At 43.8% G+C, this 22,704-nt stretch overlaps 1 protein-coding gene across 2 annotated transcripts; it reads left to right on the top strand.

Moving 5' to 3' along the window:
* Positions 1-541: 541 nt before the first annotated feature.
* On the top strand, positions 542-22,133 carry igf1 (insulin-like growth factor 1). Of its 2 annotated transcripts, XM_036577709.1 has the most exons (5): positions 542-640; positions 2,191-2,350; positions 16,945-17,126; positions 17,989-18,024; positions 18,824-22,133. In XM_036577709.1, exons 1-5 carry the CDS (start codon positions 545-547, stop codon positions 18,881-18,883), a joined length of 534 nt encoding a protein of 177 aa, XP_036433602.1. In that variant the 5' UTR covers positions 542-544; the 3' UTR covers positions 18,884-22,133. The 2 variants fall into 2 exon arrangements, with proteins under 2 accessions (XP_036433602.1, XP_036433603.1); XM_036577710.1 differs by lacking the exon at positions 17,989-18,024.
* The last annotated feature ends 571 nt before the right edge of the window (positions 22,134-22,704 follow it).

Genomic DNA, 22,704 nt, shown 5'->3' with positions numbered 1-22,704 from the left:
GAGAGAGGGCCGGAACGGGGAGACTGGGCGCTGGTTACGGGACCACTGATCACGTGCAGTGCGTAAAAACGTCGTTTCTCATCGGGGTTTTCGACAGCGGTGCGGTGCGGGTGGCACTGTGTGACTGTGAGCTGAACCAAGTGAGAGAGAGAGAGAGAGAGAGAGAGAGAGAGAGAGAGAGAGAGAGAGAGAGAGAGAGATCAAAATTCAATCCTGTTCTAAGAAAGCGATGACGTGGTTTTGAAAACGTGCCCAAAAAACTCCTTAATGAATAACTTAGCGAGCGGGCAGAAAGGCGCAGGCTGGCCGCAGCTGTTTCCTGCTGAAAGCGTCCTCCGTAATGTAGATAAATGTGAGGGATTTTCTCGCTAAATCCGTCTCCCCGCTCGCTAAATCTCGCTGCCCCGGGACGAGCCTGCGCAATGGAACAAAGTGGGAATATTGCGATGTGACATCGCGCGCGTCTCCGTCCTCTCTCTCTCTCTCTCTCTCTCTCTCTCTCGCTCCCCCCTCTCTCTCCCCCTCTCTCTCTCTCTTTGTTTTAATGACTTCAAACAAGTTGCTTTTCGTCGTGTGGAGACCCGCGGGGATGTCTGGCGCTCATTTCTTCCAGGGCCATCATTGGTGTGATGTCTTAAAGGTAACTTCACGCGTTTGCTTTGCATGGAAGCGAGTAGCGCGCGCTCGCTCGCTCGCTCGCGCCGGACGAGGTGACTTACTATTGAAAATCTGGGATGCACTTTTAATGCACATTTTCTTTTTTTTTTCACATTTTTTTTTCATTCATTCTTTTTGGAGAGAGTTAGAAACCAGCGAGTCATGGTGAAGTGGAGAGCTCGAGGCGCACGCTTGCAGGTTGAACGTCGTGCATGGTGGATATGGTGGAGTGGGTGCATGGTGGTGGCGGAGAGGGGGGGGGGTACGGAGAGGGGGGGGATCAAGTTTGGACACTTTTGTGGGATGCGGGAGAGGCTGGGAGGCGCGCGGTGTAGCAGCCTGCAGGGTCCGTGAAGTTACGATGCTGTGACATGTTAGGAAGCGATGCAGCGCGCGCTGCTGACTCGGCACTAACAGGGGTGCAGCATGAGGAGCCCTGCTGACCAACCCCATAGATACCATGACCAATGCCTGATTCCAAATGCATTTGATGGGGGTCTATAGTGGTCTCCTTTGGAAACCATTGAGCCAGTTCCCGTTAGAAGGCAAAACTATAAGGTCTGAATCCTAGTGGTCTCTAACCGTTCTTTTTCTGCAGGGTGGGCAAGTCGCTGGACCTGTGCGTCCAAATGTGATGCGCAAAAAGCCCCTTGTGTCTTTTTTTACGATGCAAAAGTGTTCCTCGTGTGGGTTTGGCGATCTGGGCAGCTTTCCTGACCAGCCCAGCCCACTGGTAGGTGAGGTGCGCGAGCTGCTTCACGGGGGTGCAGCGGATGCAAATGCAAGCAACGCTTGCAATAAAGAAGCCCCAATAAAGAAGCAGTTTAGAGTGCTGCAAAATGGTTCTTTAAAGGTTCTTCAGTTCTATTTATATGCTTAAATGCTTCTATATAGCGCCAACAAGGGTTCTGCTGTTGTTTCGATGAGCTTGTAACATCAGAAGAACCCTTTTTGGTGCTATACAGCACTCTTGTCAGAAAGGTTCTACGTAGAACCATCTACAGCACGTTCTCCATCAATCCGACGAGCCCTTTCACGGTGCAAAGAAACCTTTAATCATGCAAGGGGTTCTTTGAGTGTCCATGGTTCTATACAGAACCATTTTCTTTACTGACGAACTCTTGAAGAACCATCATTTTAAGTGTGCACCATGCAAAGAACTATTTAAGCATGCAAATGGTTCACTGTCTTTACTAAAGAACCCTTAAAGAACCATCATTTTTAAGAGCCAGTTTCAGGACTCGAGCTCCAGTTTGGCCAAGTTAAGGGGTTATTATTATTATTATTATGGTCATAATGCTCGTGCGCCAGCATCTCCGAGTATCTAAGCAAGAGCGTCGGCTCTTACGCGCAGGTGGGACGTGCCAAAGAACGCTGAGCTGATATCAGTGCGCATCAGGCGGACAGACGCGATGATGATGGTGACTGTGATGAATGATTGGTACCCGTGTAAGTTTTAATGACAGTGCTGAGCCTCTTGGGCAGTGCAGGCTAACTGTCCTCTCTCCTCTCCTCTCCTCGCTCTGGATGCAGTGTACCATGCGCTGCATGTCCTGCACCCACACCCTGTCGCTGGTGCTGTGCGTCCTGGCGCTGACTCCGGCGGCCGTGCAGGCGGGGCCCGAGACGCTGTGTGGGGCGGAGCTCGTGGACACGCTGCAGTTTGTGTGTGGAGACAGAGGCTTTTATTTCAGTAAGTGCACTTTTTATTTATTCATAAAGGCTTCGCTGCTCTTGCACTCCTTTACCCCTCTCCCCTCTCCCCTCTCCTCTCTCCTTCCCCAAAGCACTAATGGGAGCCTCATAAATAAATTCCTTGCTTTCCACTTTCTTTCCAAACTGCTTCCTCTTTCCTCATCCTTCATTTGCCCTGCTGCTCGTTTGGTACTCATGGTATTCAAATGCTGGTAAATGTTTAGTGAGCTGCTCGAAATCCATAGAGAATGAAAATCGTCATGCAGTGGTAGGGAATGCTCCTCTAGCCACCTTCTAATTCAGGGTCTCCAACCCTGGTCCTGGACATCTGCCTTCAGCTAATCAACCTCTTCCCAAGCCCCTGATTGGCTGGATCAGATGTATTAGAGTTAAGTAAGGGGCAGGGCAGCTTACTGGACACAGGTTGGAACTAAACTCTGCAGGAAGGTCTCCAGGACCAGGGCTGGAGGCTGCTGCTCTTCCTATAGTTAACATAATCTTCCCACCAACCCTCGTCCTGGAGAGCTACTGTCCTGCAGAGTTTAGTTCCAACCAATCAAAGCCTTCTGAAGAAGGCAGTTATCTGGAGCAGGTGTGAAAGACTGTGGTTGAAACTAGACTCTATGGCAGTGATCTCCAAGCCTGGTCCTGGAGACCTTCCTGCAGAGTTTGGTTCCAAGGTGTACTATAAGCTGCCCCACCCCTTACTAGGCTCTAATACATTTGACCCTGCTGATCAGGGACTTGGGAAGATGTTAATTAGCTGGAGCAGGTATGGCAAATTGTGGTTGGAACCAGGCTCTGCAGGAAGCTAGATCTCCAGGACCAGTGTGGGAGACCACTGCTCTGATTATTAGTCTTCCTATAGTTAACATAATCTCATACAGTGATTATGTTAACTATAGAGACCTGGAGACCTACCTTTCTACAGAGTTTAGTTCCAACCAATCCAGTTATCAGGAGCAGGTGTGACAGACTGTAAAACTAGACTTTATGGCAGTGGTCTCCAACCCTGGTCCTGGAGGCCTTCCTGCAGAGTTTAGACCCAACCTGTATCCTCTAAGCTGCCCAGCTCCTTTCTTAACTCTAATACATCCGTTCCATCCAATCAGGGGCTGGGGAAGAGATTAATTAGCTGGAGCAAGTGTGGCAAATTGTGGTTGGAACTAGGCTCTGCAGGTAGATCTCCAGGACCAGGGTTGGTGAACGCTGTCATAATAACTCAAATGGTTCTAGACTTCAGGTTCTCTGAAAAAAAATCATTGATATACAACCTTGACATTATGTGGAAGTTCAGTTATCATTCACAAAAATGGTCACCAAAAGAGGTTCTTCTATGGCAGTGATCAGTTTACTGAAGATCAACTTTCCTGCACAGTTCAAGACCCACTTACATGTAACATGCTGCCACCTTAATTAGCATTAATGCATCAGTCAGTCAAGAACGTCTGAAGAACTCAATTTTTTTTAGTTGGAGCAAGGTTGGACAATTTTTTGGAACTAGACTCCATAAGAAGGTCATCAAGACCAGGGTTGGTGAACAGTGCTCAATGCCATCACTCCAAATAACCTTTGTTGGAACCTGTAGGGTGTCACCGGCCTCATCTTGGAGATAAACTTTGCTGAAGTGTTTCGTTCCAACCTGCATCAAACATGCTGCTGCTTTACCTTACACTGAATACAAATGATCCAGTCAATTGAGAACATGTGAAGAACCTAATTAGCTGGAGAGGTTTGTGGCAGTTTGTGGTCAGAATAAGACTCTGCACAAAGGTAGATCTTCAGGACCAGGGCTGGTGACCACTCTTCAATGCCATTACTCCAAAGCACCCTTTTTGGCACCTGGAGAATGTCACCAACCTTTCCAGAGAGATTAGGTCAGTGGTCTCCAACCCTGGTCCTGGAGATCTAACTTCCTGTAAAGCCTGGTTCCAACCACACCAGCTCCAGCTTATCAACCTCTTCCCAAGTCCCTGATTGTCTGGTGTGGCAGATTGTTGATGGAACAGGACTCTTACAGGTAGATCTGTAAGATCAGGGTTGGTGCCAACTGGTGTAGATTATCCTCTAATAGTTAAGACAACCTCAGCTCTACTTTGCTTTGAGGAAACTGATGCACTCGTATGTCATAACAGGATGTTCAAAGGCAAAGAGGAACGTTAGAAAATAAATGAAGAGTAGATCGATGCTTATATTCGCATGCAGCTCAGCTTCTCACAGGATGGGGCTCAAATTGTGCTGACAGTCAGTGAATGATTGAGGGGAGAGAAAGTAACCATTATACAGAACATTTTCCAGTAGAAGACGGCGAGCCACCCAAAGAAATACTTTTACTTCGGTTCCAAGGCTTAAATCTCCCTTTTTCCATTGAAAGGATGGAGGCTGGCCTTGGACTGAGGTGATCACTGAGGTGTTCTCCCACTCAGGAACAACTAGGGGTCCAGACTGTAGAACTGGACCCTGTCTAGGTTCACTAAGTAGTGCAGTGGCCATACATGCATGTTGTCCATTTCTGCTTCCGCCTGATTCAGCTAATCAGTGGATGTAGAAGCCCGACTGCTAGAATGGAACAAAAATTGTGGCAAAGATTAATCAATGACTGGACTGGGAGTCACTGAATCTCTGTTCTAGGACAGTTTGTATCGTAGTGAAATGTAAGGAAGGTGCAAGATGCGATATTATGCAAGGAAATCTGAATGATAGATCTTTCCAAAGACTGAAAAGGGTCTTAACTGATATTACAAACTGCAAAGTGGTTTGTTCGGAAGTTACAGTCTTTCTCTCTTATAAGCTGCACTTGCGTACCACACCAGGAAAATACAGCAGTAGTGTGACCAGTTGCTCTTAATACCTCAGAAATACCTCTCTCATGCTGAGGGAAACTCAAGTTAGGCATTTCTTCTAGCAAATAACTGGCCAGGTCTCACAAATCATGTGTGTGGAGGTGTTTCCATACACAGCAATGTAAAGCATTCTCAGTAAAACGGCTTCTGCGGCTGATGCTTTGCTGTCCTGTGCTAGAAGGACAAGCCACGTTTATTGGGTGTCCAAGGAAGAGGCAAGACATAACAGCATCTCTTCATGTTTGATAGCCGCAGCCAATCAGAGCAGCTTCGCTCAATCTCAATCTCACAAAGTTATTCTGGATTCACATGGCAATGCTGGACTGGTCAGGGCCCAAAGTTTTATTATACACTTCTATAACCTACGAATAGCTCATCCTGTCTGCATTAAAGTGCCTGTAGTTAATGAATAATAAGCCTCCTTAGTATGTAAAAAAATCCGGGGATTTTAAGGGTTAAAGTCAACCTGAAATCAAAATTGACCTTTTTCAGACTGTTAGTTCACTTTGCTCATTATATTAAACATGATTTGTTACAAAATACCATTTAAAAGTATCAAGACAGCAAACAAAATTCTTCCTTTTATTAATATTAACCAATAATATCATGTCTCACCTGCCCCTCCACCACCTATCATCGAACAAAATGCGCAGCTGGCTTGGAGACTTTCTCTGATATCCTACTTTACTTGGAAGTATGTCGCAGTATGGATGGAAAACGTGTTATGATTTCCAAAGTCATGTTGACTTTAAGAAGCCAATCTGGTGCTTCTATTGAAAACCCCGTCGGTAATCATTGCAGCATGGAGGGTGAGTTTTAGGACCTTAATAACAGGCTTTGGAATAACTAAAACATTATACCAAAACATGATTCATCCCAATTCCTTGTGCAAAAGCCTGTGCTTCTAAAAGGGAACATACACTCTTAAGAAAGATGCTTCTTCAAGGGTTCTTTAGTAAAGGTAGAACCATTAGGTGTGTATAGAACCATTGCATGCTTCATTTTTTCTTTGCATGGTGAGATGGTTCTTCAGACTGATGGAGAATGTGTTGTGCATGGTTCTATATAGCACCAAAAAGGGCTTCTCTACTGTTATGATGTCAAGCTTGCAACCATTTTCAAAAATGTTCTATACAGAATCATATACAACACGTTCTCCATTAATCTGAAGAACCATTTCACCATTCAGAGCACCCTGAAATGGTTCTATAGATAACTCATGATTCTAAATAGCACCATTCCCTTTACTAAAGAACTCTTGAAGAACAATCTTTTTAAGAGTGTAGTTTTTTTGCCACACTGCACAATCAGCATGTTATAAACATTGCTTAACTGGAACTAAATGGAGTTATGGAATAACTGGAATCTGGGGGGAAGAACCACGCCTGAAACCCCTCCTCTTTCCAGTCTAAAGCCCAATAAATTCCCATCTATACCTTCCGTTTCCCATAGTGAAGTCTTAGCACTCCCCCTCTCCTCCCTGTTCATTAGTCCCATGTTAGTCCTACCACAGGGGGGGGCGATGGATCTGGCCTTCTAACTCCAAGCAGAAGCTGCCCAGACCTCCAGCCACAGTTCTCAGAGTTCTCTCCCCTCCCTCAATCAGTCTCCACTTATACTACCACCATATGTTGAAGGCATGGGGCCAACTCGTGAAATGTATGCAGCACGGTCAGTGTTGTGTACATACTGTGAGCAGTTACTTCACCAAAGGCTTCATAGACTCATGGTTTCAAAGCTGCTGCCACCTACAGATTACTACACATTACTACAAACCTTTGTCGCTGGTTCTCAGAAAAAATCCATATACTCTCACAGTAAAAAAAAGGAAATCAGAGACTGAAGAAAATGTTAGTGGAATGATGATAAAATCAAATGTTCCATTGACATTAGCATGCTGCCAGGTGACAGCGGAATAAATTATGTCCGACTTGAGACCCTTAAAGATTTCCCTAGCAGTTGTTCAGCACTGAACATTTTTAAGCACCTGATGATAAATTTATGAACTGAATGAATTGAGGAGGTGTGAATGTTTTAGGCCACGACGTTGACACACGGCTTAATATTTTGACAAGTGGATATACACAGGTACTAAAGAGATTAATTTCCCAGACCTAATGAAAAAGGAAGGCGAAGCCCGACGAAGTTCAAATTGAAAAGGGAAGTTACTTTTCTGTCAACAGCACTGGGGCTTTTGGTGGTCGAAAAAGAGGAGTCGGCCAGATCCTTTATGGCCTATCGATGACCGAGGGTTTGTTTTTGTCTGAATCGAGTCCAAAGCAAACACATTTACGGTAATCTGAACTTTCTGTGAAATTGTTGCATCATTACCACATGCTGAAAAGAGTGGGATAGGACTGCAGCACAAAAAAACCTAGAGCCCCGACTTAATAACTAAACCAAGTCAGGAACTTGTCCAGCCATAAGCATGTGACCGTCTCATATAGTGCTGATAGACTGAGGCCGGCAGCCTAGACCATGCTACTCAAACACTAATCTTTGTAACTGTCAACAGTAATGTCTTTATTAATTATCCTCTTCAATCAGACTTAATTAATAACCAGTCATAAATGCCCCCCCCCCCCAAACACACACACACACACTTACTCACTCATGGAGATAGCGTCAACATTGTTTAAAGGGGAGGGTTCATTTATTTTATTCATATTATTTCACGTGTCCTGCATAAATGTACTATTAACTGCCAATATTATTTATTGTGATTTAAATTGCCATTTTGTGTTTGCTTGGTTGGACTTGAGTTGGGCCGGACCAATGTTGGGGTGAACGTGATACAAAGTAATGCATTACAGTTAGGAAATTGCTTTTCCCTGTAATGAAGTAGTTTAACCTCTTAACAATCCAGGTTTATTTCATATAGAGGCTTATTATTTAGTAGCTACAGGGACCTCAGTGCAAACTAATGGAGCTATTCATAGGTTATAAAAGTGTGTAATAAAACTTTGGGCCTGCCAGTTAAATTCTTGTTAAATTCTTGTATTCACATTACAGTTACTGACTTTATGAGAATAATCTTACTAGTGTTACTCATATGAGAAAATGCATTTAAAGCATAATTTTCCTCTATATAGATTTTCATGTGCTGTGCGCTACCTGTGCCAGCTGATTGCCTGACTCTGATTGTGAATATGAACAGCACAGTGCAAGCATGTAAACTCAGCAAACAATCATCTAATTGTGATAATATAAAAATAATGGATAAAGATCCCCATGCTGAAAAAGAGACTCAACCGAACCAATTTCTAATGGCTATTTTCTCGGTATTTAGAAGACATTGGCTGTTCATGTTTTTAATCAGTGTAACTGGCTGTATCTTGCTCAAAGGCAGTGATAGTGGTTTGTTGGCTAGCATTACCACCTAGCTACAGTACTATACTTTAGCAAATGCTAACACTGTTTGCATGATGGACAAAATTCCTACTGGCCACTAAAATTCACCATCACAGCTACCACAATAACTCCCGGTTGAACATTTTATGACTTTACCTCCATTATCTCATTCAAAGACCAACTTCTACCAGAAAATAAAAGCTTAAAAGCCACTGTCAGAATGGCTGACACTGGCAGACATGGCTCATAAAGTCCTGATCAGGCAGAGAAGATGAGTTTTTAAATCTGACTTTGGTCAGTGATCAAGCCAAATATCTTTAGGATCTTTGGAACCAGTTACCAGCACAGTAAAGCAGACCATATTAGAAGACTTTAGTACATGGGAGATTAAGTTCAAGGCAGCGGAAAGTAAGCTATATCAGTTATTTACCACCCATGGGCCTAAATTTAATGCATGTTTTGATATGACTACTTCTGATAATATACTCAATGTGTTATATTCTAAAAAGTATTGTTTATATAATAATTACATTGTCAAGAATTCAATCATTTCACCAAAAATGGTCTCCCTATCATTGACACGTTGTCCCCTGAGTCATGGTCTCATCATAAAGCAGAGAGCTGCTTGGTTTGATGTTTGCATTGACATTTTTGTTTATGTTCATTGAAAGAGAGAGAAACCAGAGCTAAAGCAGTTCAGCTATGTAAATGGTTAATTTAATTCCTTACAGTAAATATATGATGCAAGCCGGCATCGTTGAGTGATTTGAAACATCTCTCCCCTGATCAGCTCCTCATTGCCATGTTTCTAAAAAGTTTGTGGCCGCTTGCTCATTGTTTTGTCTGAAATCAAGGGTATTAACCCTGTACTGCACAAATTATAATTCCACTGTCGCACAATGTTGCTTCTAGGCAACAAACATTTTTCTGCAAATTCTCATAACAAAAAAAAAAAAATGCTACTGACTGTTGCTAAAGAGGTTTAAAAGTGCACACTAAGAGATAGAACGACCAAGTAGATGCGTTTTACTGACTTACTCAAACTCTTCCCTTTATTGTTAACCCTACTGTTGTCTTTAAATATGTATAATTTTATTGAAAAACGAGGAAAATGAGTTTGTTGCCCTGAGGCAACATTGTGCAATAGAGGGTTAATAAGGAGTTTGTCTTCCCTGAAAAAGACGTTGTCTAAAAGGCATCTTTCAGCATTTAAAAAAGCCCTCACAGATATGCAAGTCACCCACTAACACCCCACACCGCCCCCATACCATGACAGACCCTGGCTTTTGAACTGGCTTTGTTGACATATGGCTTCCGCTGTACTGCCTTAACCTGCTTTTAAAGTACTCAGCCTTTCTTGGCTGCTGCTTTTATACCCAAGCATGATTGCATCACCTGTTTAAGATGTTTTTGAGCATTTCACCATATTTCTAGTTCTTAATTTGTCTGTCCCAACTTGTTGGAATGTGTTGCAGGTGTCGCTTTCATAATGAGTGCATATTTATGAAAAAATTGTTGATAAGATAAAACATTATTTTGTCTTTGTACCATTTTTGGTCAAATACAGGTCAAAGTGGTTTTACAAATCAAGGCTTTCTATTTGTATTTGCATTTCACATACTGTCCCAACTTTCCTGGGATTAATATTTGTAGTTCTGGATCAGAAATGCCACTCCAACTTATCCCAACAGTAGAGAACACAGCTCCACTGCTCCACAGCCCAATGCTGGGGGGGCTTTATACCCCTCTAGCTGACGTTTGGCATTGGGCATGGTGACCTTAGGCTCATGTGCAGCTCTCCAGGGCCTCCCATTCTAATTGGCCAATGTTTTTGGAGTTTAGACAAGCTGTATGAGTGTGGCAGTAATGGGTGACTTCCACAGTAGCTGATTTCCACAAATAGTGTATTTACTTAAAGTTTTGGCACCCCTAATTTATCTATTTCTAGCTTCAAGTGTGAGTTCCTGCAGCCGAAGAGGAGGAAGGGGCTGAAATAGTTAAGCAATGCACAGAAACCCATCACTACTTACAAGAAGTAATGAGCAAGAAGCAGTAAAATAATCCCAGGATAGTCATTATTAGTCATTACCTACATTCTGATCTTTATCATAAGATGAAAAGAATAACACAAACATTAGAGGTATATCAGCAATGCTGCGGTCTTGTTCAGTGCCTCATGGTTGCCATGGAAGCTGAATGGATGCGCCAAAATCTTAAGCAACTTCAGAAAAATGGAAATCGCAGAGGAAAAATTTCGGAATATTCCTTTAAGCGAGCAACACATTGATCCCGAAACGTAGATAAGGTAGACTAATCGCTGCAGCCTTAGTGGAAAGTATGTGTCTCCATGTGTGTGGCAGTGACTCGTGTGGAATAATATCTGGAGAATCCATCTTTGGCTTGTTCGTTCTTACACCTGGGAGTGAGTGACAGCTTGGTTTGTTTTGTGGTCACCCCCAGCCCTCATTCTCCATCAGCGCGCTCTCCTCGTCTCTCGCACATACGCTCACACGCGCAAGCAACCTGCTATGTTGAATTTGGCAGGTCCATGATAGCAATCTGTCCACTGACACTAATGCAGTGATATTGGCCATTCCATACATGTACCAGTCCACTTGATTCATGTCAGGAAGGCAGTAGCTACTTGAGTTTCATGAGTCCCTTGAAAGAAAAGAGAAATATTACCCTAAAGAAAAAAAGTGTTTATTGAAACAGAATGCTGCCTTGAGAAAGAGAGAAACAGAGAGAGAGAGAGAGAGAGAGAGAGAAGCAGAAGAGAAGGGAGGGAGAGGTCCATGAAGTAGTCAGTTTTTCCAATTATTAGCCTGACCTAGAAATTCTCAGTTGTCTTTGTAATATCTAAGCAAGAAGACTCATCTTTGATGGTCTGCTGTTTGAGGATTGGAGAGAGGATGTTGGGAAGAGACATCAAGAATCAGAAATGTGGGTTTTGGTGGTTGGGGGGGGGCAGGGGGGGGGTCTTTGGTACTCATTCAAAACAACAAACCTGAGCTCTTTAATAAAAGGACCTCCGGATTTAGAGATCATTGAATTGATATTTTCTTTCTTCTCGAGTTCAAGGGAGCAAGTCTGAGATTTCCACCATTGCACTCCTCCAGATATGCCCCATATCCCCGTTTTTTTAGGCCCGGAGAAAGTGGAAATTTCCATTGGAGAAAAAAATTAAGGGTGACTATTTTATTAGTCAATAAAATAAAATAAAACCGTTGATGGCACTGGATCAAAGCAGTAGCCACTAGCTACACTTAGCTGAGACGTAAAGGAGGGCAGGACATATACAGTAAGCAGCGACTTCTTTTTCCAGCCTCGTTCGTCGTTATCTTGGAAACAACCACAGCAAGGAAGAGGAAATGTGTAAACAGCAAATCACCCACCCACTCACACTCACACACACACACGGATTCGGCTCTTGTCCCAGAGCAGCAGGGGATTATGGGGGATTACAGGATGATTAGGATGCCCCCTTTGCCCCCCCCTCCTCCTTCTCCTCCTCCTCCTCCTCCTAGCCATACACTGAACTTGAACAGAAAGCACCACATAAAGACCTCCTGTGTGCACTTCTATTCCGTGAAAAAAGCGAAGGTGTCATTTTTCATGCTAGGCCCGAAATGAACACTTTGAGTCACGGGGCGAAGCGAACAAAGAGGTGTCTCATCAAAGGCCGAGCCGCGGGTCCGCCAAGATGAGCGGCTTAAGCCAGTGAAAACACCCAGACTTGGATTTTGTCCTCACTGTCGAGAGTCATAATTGACGGTTAATAGTCTCCATAAACTGAGCCGCTAAACCATGACGCACTTGTTAAAGACTTCACGTTCGTGGCGTTCTTGGTCCTTCTGATCGCCGCCATATCCTCAGGATGCAGACGTAAGCGACTGATCTACAGTTGCCCCAAAAGCACTGGACTCAAATTGCATAAGAAATCGTGGCGGAGTGTCAGAAAGTGGGAAGGGATTTTCTTTGGCTATAAAGCTTTTGTGGTGCCAGTGATAAAGAGGTAGTTTCCAGGTCTATAGCAGCTTTTGTGGTCCCAGATGCACCATAAACTCCCTGACACTCCACAGGCAGTGTACTCATGCCTGGTCCAAGAATCCACTGTTTTTTATTAACCACAGCGAGGCAGTAAAATTCAGCTCCTAACTGTGCCACACTGGAATAGGGATTGGGATGCTTCTTCCAGAAGCCCTTCAGAACAGTATAGACCATGCATGCCGTGCAGTGCCCAGTAAGCTCAACGTCCAGGCTGCTGCATGCAGGCCCACCACTCTCACTCTCTGCTACGTTTTGGCTCATAGATGAGCATGACCCTGAAACAGGTTCAGTAGAGTAATGGTCTGAAATATTTTGGCAGCCTCGCACAGGCAATGAGAAGCAACTTTCAGAAAGCTTTAGCCAACTCCGGTTCTTGTAGGTCTGCGGCCCAGCAGCACCACCAATCTGAAAGACTGCAAGCTTGCAAAAAAGTGTGAGGAAATTAATGGTGCTTTCTGTTCTTTTGGACCCTTTTGGAAGCTGTTTTGCACTTTGGGAGCTTTACGCAGCTGGGAGAGGAATAAACTGCCTAAAACTGTCTGGGTGACCAAGCAGATGCCCTGACTTACTGATACATCAATTACAATGTGGAGCACACCCAAGGCCATGCACTGCAGCTGAGACTCGAACAAGGGGCCCAATGGTAGGATTCACCTCTGTTCTGTAGAAGCAGCACTTTAGCCAAGTCAGCCACCCAAAAGTGGTGCTCAGCTTTCACAGCTGGTGTGGATTTTTCTGCCAGAGTTGTGAATGACTTTACAATTTATGATTGTTTCAGTCTGTCCAAAAATTGGTCGGAAAAACGCTGACTCATCATTAGTTGTCACTCTTAATGTACAACCAATCTTAATACCTGGGATTAATTTAAACAAGTGCAAGTAGCTGTTACTGTGGTCACGTTACTTGCACTGAAGTGTTTTCAGGCCTCTGCTGATTCCGTTTGCTACAATATTTTGCATCTAGAGTTGGTTTACTTCAAGCCCTCGCACTGAAAAATCGACTCAGCCGGCCTTTAAACCACACTAGAAGCGAATGTAAAAGAAACAAAGAAAGATATCCTTGGTCAGTGGTCAGTATGGACGCATGCACACACACACAAACGATGTAACTAATCTGCCCCACATGTCAAAAAACCAAAAACAAGAAAAAGATCAAAACAGCTCATTCAATCATATCGTCTGTCATTACCTCAATTGAGTGTGGATCTAAGCGTAAGAGGTCCTTCTGCCATTTTTCGCTCGCGATGCTTCAACAATGGCCCATTGTTTACAGGCATTACAATGTGATCCCTTGAAATGCATCACTGAAAAACCTCAGGGACCAATTTTACCTCATTATATCTCACTGGAAAAGTTGCTCATAATGATTGTTTCGCATGTTGGGGCATGCACTGATTTTTCTCTCCTCTCTCCTTGGGTGGTAGCATTGTGTGACTTATTTCGAGGAAAACAGCGGATGTTAATTTGGGAGACTTCCGATATGCTTGGAAAGTCATCCAGAAAGCAAATCTGCTGGCTCCTGACAACCTGTCTGAATGCGTAATCACAGGCTTGGGCTTGAAACGTCTTCTTTTTCGCAAAGAACACAAAGAGCATTTGTTCAGCAAGGATGGGTTGAAATGTTTACGCTTGTTAAACTTGTAGTCCACTAAAATCTTTAGTCCACAGCCACAGTTAGTGTGATATCTGTGACATTCTTGTATCTACACTCATTGTCCGTTTTATCAGGTGCACTTTATAGCTCTACAATAACAGACTGTAGTCCATCTGTTTATCTGCATACTTTATTACCCTGTTCTTCAGTGGTCAGGACCCCCACAGGACCCCCACAGAGCAGGTACTATTTGGGTGGTGGATCATTCTCAGCACTGCAGTGACACTGATGTGGTGGTGGTGTGTTAGTGTGTGTTGTGCTGGTGCACACTATGTCCCCTCACTGTCCACTCTATTAGACACTCATATCTCATCTGCTGCTGCACAGTTTGTGTTGGTCATCCTCTAGTCCTTCATCAGTGGTCAAAGGATGCTTCCCACAGGGCACTGTTGGCTGGATATTTTTGGTTCTCAGTCCAGCAGTGACACTGAGGTGTTTAAAAACTCCAGCAGCACTGCTGTGGCTGATCAACTTGCACCAGCACAACACACACTAACACACCACCATCAGTTTCACTGCAGTGCTGAGAATGATCCACTGCCCAAATAATACCTGCTCTGTGGGGGTCCATGGGGGTCCTGACCACTGAAGAACAGGGTAACAAAGTATGCAGAGAAACAGATGGACTACAGTCTGTAACTGTAGAACTACAAAGTGCTCCTATATCAGTGGAGCAACATCCCTGATCCCAGTAAATGCATACTGGGATCAGGGATGTTGCAATACCCCAAATACAAGATTAAATTTGATACAATCCCAACAAGATGCATTTTTTGATACAGCAAAAACAAGGAGTGCCTCAATTTGTACCTTGCGTTCAGCTTACATGCATGCATACTAACATAAACTTTCAGGTTTGATAATATTTTCGTGTCTGAGCTCAAAATTCAGTTAGATATTTGATATTTTGTATGTTAAAAATGTTAAAAATTATTTTACCGAGCTCTAATTATGTACCCATTTTCAGTGCCTAACTAACAAAAATAAACCCCCAAAATCAAAACCCATATAAAATAATATTATAATTCGTGGGTGCGTGGCATAAGCCCCTCACCCTCCCTGCCTGCTTTACCCTGATTGGCTGCGCCAAGATGCCTAGTTGTTTCCACAAGAGATGATAAATGAGAGACCTGCACAAGAGACTGAGGCAGCGTATCGTTTCAAATTAGATTTTTCAATACGTAGTGAAATCGTTACACCCTTACTGGAGGTGCATCTTCCAGAAAACGTTTCCATTCATTCCTTCTTCTCTTGCTCATTCATTCAATCATTCATTCATTCATCTTATAGCGTCCCCGTCAACCCATAGCGGCGCACCCAAGGGTTCTGCAATCCGTGGGGATGCATCTGTTTCCGAATGAGAGAGCCTCTCTTTCCAAAACACTGTTGTCAGTATACAGCAAGTGCAGAGCAGAAGTTAATGCACTTTGTCAGCGCTGGCAGCCCAGCGAGCCAAGAGCTATTAACTCTGAAAGGGAAAGGCATTTCCTCCTTGTAAATGCCATATTAAATTATTATTATTTTATTTGGTAACAGGGAAAAGCCTATCAGGGCTATATTGCTCTAGGTGAGAAGGGAATTGCAAGTGGAGAGTGGGATATTTTATAAAGGCCACCAGGAGGGGGTCGATAGGGTGGAGGTGGGGAAGTAGAGGGGGGGACTAGGCAAGTACACTAAGTCACTTAGATACCTCAAGGACCCCTCTTACATAAATCCTTAAGCGACTGAGAGATTTGAGAGGTCCATATAGTAGACAATCCAGATTCCTCTTTTAAAAACTCATGCGCACAACATTGTAAACTGTGGGCCATTACAAATTAGCAATACTGATGGTCAATTCGACACCACTGACAATTTCATGAGTCTCTTTCGTGTTCGCTTGTCTGCAAATGTAACCTAGAGAAGCAATGCAGTCATTTCATGTATCTCAACATAAAATGCAACACAAGCCCTGCAACTGGAAACTACAGAGCGGTCGCAAATATTCGCTCCATCGTGGTCTTTTGCGAGTGTGCTGCAGACAATCGAATTGCCACGCGGTGTTTCTTCCCGAGTCAGCGGTTAGTGGGGTTGCCAGGTGCAGTCTGTAGAGCAGCGCTGTTTCCTCAGCAGACTGAGTGAGCTCCTCCGGGGGCTGCACTTGGCTTCCCTAACGCGGAGACTCGGTAAAAGATATCAGGTCGGAAACGGAAGAACGTGATATTCTCAACATTCGGGTGACTGTGACCTTTTTACGGGCTAGCAGCTGCCAAAAAAGGGTCTGCTCTTGCAAAGTGATACCCTGTAAATTCCACACTAGAGAAATCCATGTCATTAACGCTGTCTGTATATCGGAATAATAAGAGCTACGGTCTGGCTGCCGTGCCGAGCTTTATAGCACCCATGCACTGGCTGTGCGCCACGGTTTACTACTAAAAGGTTCGGCCTTTTGGTTCGTCTTGCCTTGGAAGCAATTATTATCCTACATGAGTTGGTACGATTCCAGAATTAAAATGGATTAGGTGCGTGACCTTGCTAAAGCTGGATCCGTCTAGTGCACCGTTGGGAAAGAAATGAATTTGAGCATGCCATTAAGAATCCTTAAAACAAAGATTTAAGATTACTGCCCCTCTAAGTGTGTGCTATATTTATGGCTCCCAATGTACCTCCTGAAGGGGATTTAAGGAGATTCTGTATTTCTTTCTCGTCTGTCCAGGCAAGCCAACAGGTTATGGCCCTCCTTCACGGCGGACACACAACCGTGGCATCGTGGACGAATGCTGCTTCCAGAGCTGTGAGCTGCGGCGACTTGAGATGTATTGTGCGCCAGTCAAATCTGGTAAAACACCACGATCTCTACGAGCGCAGCGGCATACAGATGTCCCAAAAACACCAAAGGTGAGCGTAAATGTGTGAACATGCTGCAGGACATTCCATGCAAACTCTTTAAGATGCCATTTCTTCTCTTTAAAAGTCTCTAAGCAGACTGTAGGTAATTTGCAGTTAATGTATGTATGGTTTATGCTGGACTGGTGTTGGTTGAGCTGGTCACCCAGCATGACCAACATCCGAAACACAACATATCGTCGCTGTCCAAAAATGGCACCCTTACAGCGTTCTTAACTTTCAATGTAAATTCAGGCAAAGAGATTTTATTAGAAATATTTTTGGAGCATTTTTATTGGTCCAATCATTATGAAATTAATGACATCATCTGGGCTCAAGAGAAAAAAGGAGCATATTTTTGTTATGACATGCTAGTTTTGCTATGCTAATCTGGTCTGCACTGGTTTTTCTAGCAGGGTTTAAGTCACACGACTGATAATTCACTCCGATTTCATTTTCTACTAGGTGAATATTGGATAAATTCCTCCAAAACTGTCACAGCTAAAGCACATATGAGGTTATTTCATGAAATCAGCTCTCACTAGTTTATCACGCCAATCGCTGCTGTCGGAAGAAAACCTTGTATCTCCATTTTTGTTTTTTGTTTTTCAGTTTTTGACACAATTTGAAAGTGCCTGTTGTTCTTTACATTGTTTGTAAATTTCATGAAGAATGGACCAAAAGAAACGGCCCAAAATGACTTGGAAAAAAGTCTGGTTCCATTGACTTACATTAAAGTAAAGTAAGTTTTTTCCTTCTCCTGTAAAGTTACCATTTTGGAGATACGAGGTTTTCTTCCGACAACAGCGCAATGCTAGCTCTGGTCACCTTCACACGACAAGATCTCAGTGACTGCCATTTTCTTGTTCCGCAGAAACCCGTATCTGGTCATAGCCACCCATCGTGTAAGGTACGTCGTCCCCGTATGGGCGCCCACAGTGAGAAGAATAGTTTGAGAAGAGAATTTTATGGCAGCTACGTTAGCATTTGTGACCTATTCGACTGCTCCTGGAAGCATGCACCCTTTTATCGGCATGATCGTATCTCAGGGAATGCTTGCATGGCAGTCACATCACAGATCTCAGTGTCCACCTCTGGGGAACTGAATGTCCAACTACTGCATATTAACTCACATCAACTCTGGAAGGACGCCACTAGAACATTCTACTGCAAGGACACACTGTATCCCTCTCTCCCTCTCTCTCCCTCCCTCTGCCTCTGCCCAAATGGGTGTCATCCATTTAAGTGTTTCCCCTAGTTCTTTTTACAGCCCCACTTGAAAAAGAAAACCATTAGCAGGAGTACAGGCTAAGTGGTTTTCGTGGTAGACCTGCGGGCACTCTCCCGGTAGGCCCTGTCCTGCTCCCATATGTCATGGTCTCACGTCACCTCCGATTTCTGCACCCCGGCTCACGTGCCGGCCTGCTCTTCCGCGCCGGATTTTTGGTTCCCGTGAATTATGCATATTAATCTTCCAGCGGCAGAGGACGATATTGCATGTGCTGCTTTGACAGTGGAGGAGGTTTTATTTCCTGCGCGTAAGGAAATAACAGCCCGTCCACCGAACAGCTGTGTTGTTACAGGCACAGAGGATGAAGCTTCAGCCCCAAAGCTGTTTTCCTGTTCTGGGCCTGCCTCCTTGATTTGTGTCTGTAACACCTCTCGCTCGCCCTCTCCAACTCTCACCGATCTCCCTCTTTCTGTTTCAGGAGGTTCATCAGAAGAACTCGAGCCGAGGGAACGCCGGGGGGAGGAACTTCAGAATGTAAGGGGACGGCGATGGGAACGGCAGCGGAAAGACAAGTGGAGCTGATGGACAGTGCAAAGCAGAGAAGAGGGAGAGAGTGCAGCTTTACTCGGTCCTCCAGGGGAGCGCTTCACTCGAACAGCAAAAAACAGGATGAGCTCTATGTACAAAAGCCCCTTGCAACTACAGAGAAAATTTGACTATTTTATACATTGCGCCATTCCATTCTGGGGAGGGATGAAAACAAATCTGTCAATGCAACAAAACTAGCTGGTAAAAAAGTTAAATAATAGCTGTTCTTGAACTCGTGGTTGTGGGTAACTTCTTGCAAAAGAGCTGCTGGATACTTTTCATTGACCAAAACTGTATTAAAGTCTACTTTGTGACCGTCTGATGGCAGGATGGCCGCTGGTTTGAGCCAGTGGGTCACTGGGGGGGCTGGGGAGGGGGGAGGTGTGCAAAGTTATACATACAGACCTTCTCAATTAAGCGTTCAAATCCAGTGCAAAAGAAACTACAGCCAGAGCAAGCTTCAGTCCCTTACCCGTTTAATAAAGTGATGCTGTCTGTGCAAGCCATTACAAAAGCGCTACCATAGATGATGAATATCTTTGGCTTGGGCAAGCCAAAGCTTAAGCAGAATGACCGGAGAGCTGTCTAGACGGTAAAATGTCGATACAGATGTTACGCTCACTGGACAAAAACAATGACTGCACATGATGGACACTTTTTTTTTTGTGCAAGACCAGAAAACAAGGGGTTGTAACAAAGGCCTAACCGAAGGCTATGGACTACAGCCACTTTGACAAAGACCACTATGATCAATACAACCTGCATTCATTTATCTTATTAGCTTAAGGAAGAGATATTACTGTTTTGCTATAACATGCATCAGACTGCATGAGCGAAAAAGGACAGATTTACAGAAGCATTTACGCCACATACACCAGAGAGGCCACTGTGCAAGAGCATTCCTATAAAAGGCTGTCGACGGGATGCAAACCAAACCAAATTGATCCTCTCGGACAGCAAACGTATCAAATTTAGCGAGTCCATCATGGCTATATGTGCATCTGTAAGTGCAAGACCAGTTCCCACACAAGCACTACTAAACCCTGCTCCCTCAACATCTTCGGACTGGTTTGACCCTTTTTGTATACAGGCTTGTGCCGATCGTCAGGAGGAACCAGGGTGACTCTGTTTAGCCTCATAGCGTTCTTAGAGTCCAAGGGGCTTCTCCAGGAGATGGTGAACGCAACGTAAATGTCTTCACAATCTCCCTGCATAGCGATTGCTCTCCTGCACCTGAGATCACGTCTCATTGACCGCACTGTCCTCTCTGTAACTGTGTAATCAACCAATATTCCTATTTATGTTAACCGTCACATTCTTCTTTTCTCGTTTCCTGTCATTATACATGATGGCATAATATACCAGAACCATATAAGAACTCTGCCCACTGTATAATGGTGCTATTTTGTAGTTAATTGCAAGGGTTTGGCTGAAAGCAGACCTGGGGATGGTGATGGGGAGTGGGGGGGGGGTGTTAAACTGAAGGTTGGAGGGCTTCCCTTTTGCACAGCCTTGTGGCCACCATTCTAATAACATTCTTTTTTGGTTTATTTTTAAGGTATTTCAATTAGGTAGTAGTGTGCGCTGTGTGAGATCTGTGAATGCATGGGAAAAAAATACTAATGTCGTGATCCGAAGACGGTTAGTTCCTATTTTTTTTTTCTCTCTACCGTTTTAAATTATTGTTGTCTTGACTCAGTAGAGATCCCTATGCCAAATAACTTGACAGAAAACACTGTGAACTTTGAGATTCCAGTACTATCACGGTTTTAAAACATCCCAGTGTAGCTTTTCCTACACGTGGCATTTTCGTAGTCAATTTTTTGGCACTGACTTTCACAGAACATGACATATTGGCGTCGAGAAAAGGAAATGGTGCAAGACTATCCTCTTGCTCATTGTAGATAAGCGTAAGACACTGAGAGTTTCTTTTCACCTCTTCTTTCTTTGGAATCAGTTTCTGGCTCACCGCGAAGCTATATTAGCTGACCAGCTGGCCATAGATCTACTTGGCAAAGGTGATGCCTTGCACCATGCAAGTTGTTTCAGAAGCATTTTTGACCTTTCCTGTCACATATTTATTAACCTGGGCCATTTTGTCAGGAAATGAATGCCATCATCGTTGTCATCTTGCAAACTGGCACGGAAAAACACACTTAATATGCAATAGTATCTTGTTGATGGATGAAATCTTGCTATGTAGTCATATTTTCAGCCAGAAAACCGTACAGATTATTCATTTCAAAAAGTAACGCGCGCCCTGAGTGATCTCACCAGGGAATCATTGCTTCAGTACGCTTTTATTATGTGAACTATTCCGCTTGAGAATTTTAATCCATTTACAATAAGTAGTTTACAATAAAGAACTGTTTGCAATAAATTATAGATATTTACAGATATTTATGCAGCATGTAGACTTTCCAGAGCCGATCGAGAAAATCAAGAGCATAATTTCAAGTCCATTTGTTGTGTTTCGTATGTTTATCTTTTTCGGCGTGTGCATACAGATGCGTTATCATGTCAGCTAGCAGAGAAACCAGTAACAATAAATGTAAAATTATAGAAAGAGCTCTATTCAATCGCCTCAATTCAGCCACAGTATTCATATCTTATGTGTACATGCAAGCATGTGTGGGGCTGACACAGTCAAATACGCTATGCAGCAAAATACAAGCTCCTCACTACGATACCAAAGATTTTGACTATCTGGGAGTCTAAAATCCCCGATCGTTGCAAATTTTACTTTTACCTTGGGTGTTTTTTGGTGCCCATTCAGCCCTATTAAACCTGTACTGTAAGTGGAATAAGGTAGGCTTATTCCCCAAGTTGACTGGCTACTACGGAACTCCTGACTCTAGAAAAACCGTCTCATAAATCTGACGTTTAAGAGAATGTAAGGGTTCTCACTGATGGAGATGGTGCTTCAAAAACTGTACAGTACAATGCTATTGTTGTCAGTTATCATGCTTTAACACTTCCCACATAAAAGGAGTAGCTGTAGACACCAACACAAACACGGAATTGGTCACAACATGTAGACTTTGAGGTAACGTTTGTAACATTTATCATCGAGAATTTCATTTTTTTTTTAATTGTGAGCTTCCATGACTGGTGCTGAACTGCCTTCTGTATACAATATGGAAATTAGTGACAGATTGTTTCACCATTCCTGCTGAATAAACCACTTGTCGATATTCAAACTGTCTCAATGAGTGAATTACTGTGGGGGTGGGGGTGGGGGTGGGGGGGTGGGGGGGTGGGAGGGGCTGGGTACCGATGGGAGATAAGGATGCCCCTGACAAATTCTGACCACAGATCCTTTCACCATTCAAAAACTACACTGTCGTAGCAGGGCGAAGTGATACTTTCTAAATAGTGACATGTTCCACCAAAGCAAACAAATCAGGGTGTGGGTTTTCCGTGGAGAAAGCTGCATGCTCAGCTTTTCAGAGAAAGGCTGCAGTGACAGGTCCGAGCTCTTGTATGCTGACAGCACTTTTTAATGGATATGTAGTGGAACAATCAAGCCTTTTTTTTTTAAACAGATAAATTGGCCACCTGGCTCAGTTTCAGCACACATAATGGTTTATAAATGTGGAGCAGGCGGCTGGCAGGCACCTGGTCCAGCTATTCTGAATCTTATTTCATCCATCTTCTCCTCTGACTAATACTGAATCGATTATTAGCCCCAATTACACAAATTACAGTCTGAAAAGGGGGACGAGAATCCAGAATTAGGAGTTTTGGGGTCATCAGGAACCATGAGAAAGC

Source organism: Colossoma macropomum, unplaced genomic scaffold (assembly GCF_904425465.1).
Source record: "Colossoma macropomum unplaced genomic scaffold, Colossoma_macropomum, whole genome shotgun sequence".
NCBI classification, from domain to species: domain Eukaryota; kingdom Metazoa; phylum Chordata; class Actinopteri; order Characiformes; family Serrasalmidae; genus Colossoma; species Colossoma macropomum.
The sequence above is the reverse complement of the archived record's forward strand: the minus strand, read 5'-3'. Positions and strand labels throughout refer to the sequence as shown.

Excerpts from the sequence above, each read along its gene's own strand:
- igf1 (XM_036577709.1), top strand. The coding sequence starts at position 545 with ATGACTTCAAACAAGTTGCTTTTCGTCGTGTGGAGACCCGCGGGGATG. Across the intron at positions 641-2,190 it reads ATTGGTGTGATGTCTTAAAG|TGTACCATGCGCTGCATGTC; the intron begins GTAACTTCACGC and ends CTCTGGATGCAG. Across the intron at positions 17,127-17,988 it reads ATGTCCCAAAAACACCAAAG|AAACCCGTATCTGGTCATAG; the intron begins GTGAGCGTAAAT and ends CTTGTTCCGCAG.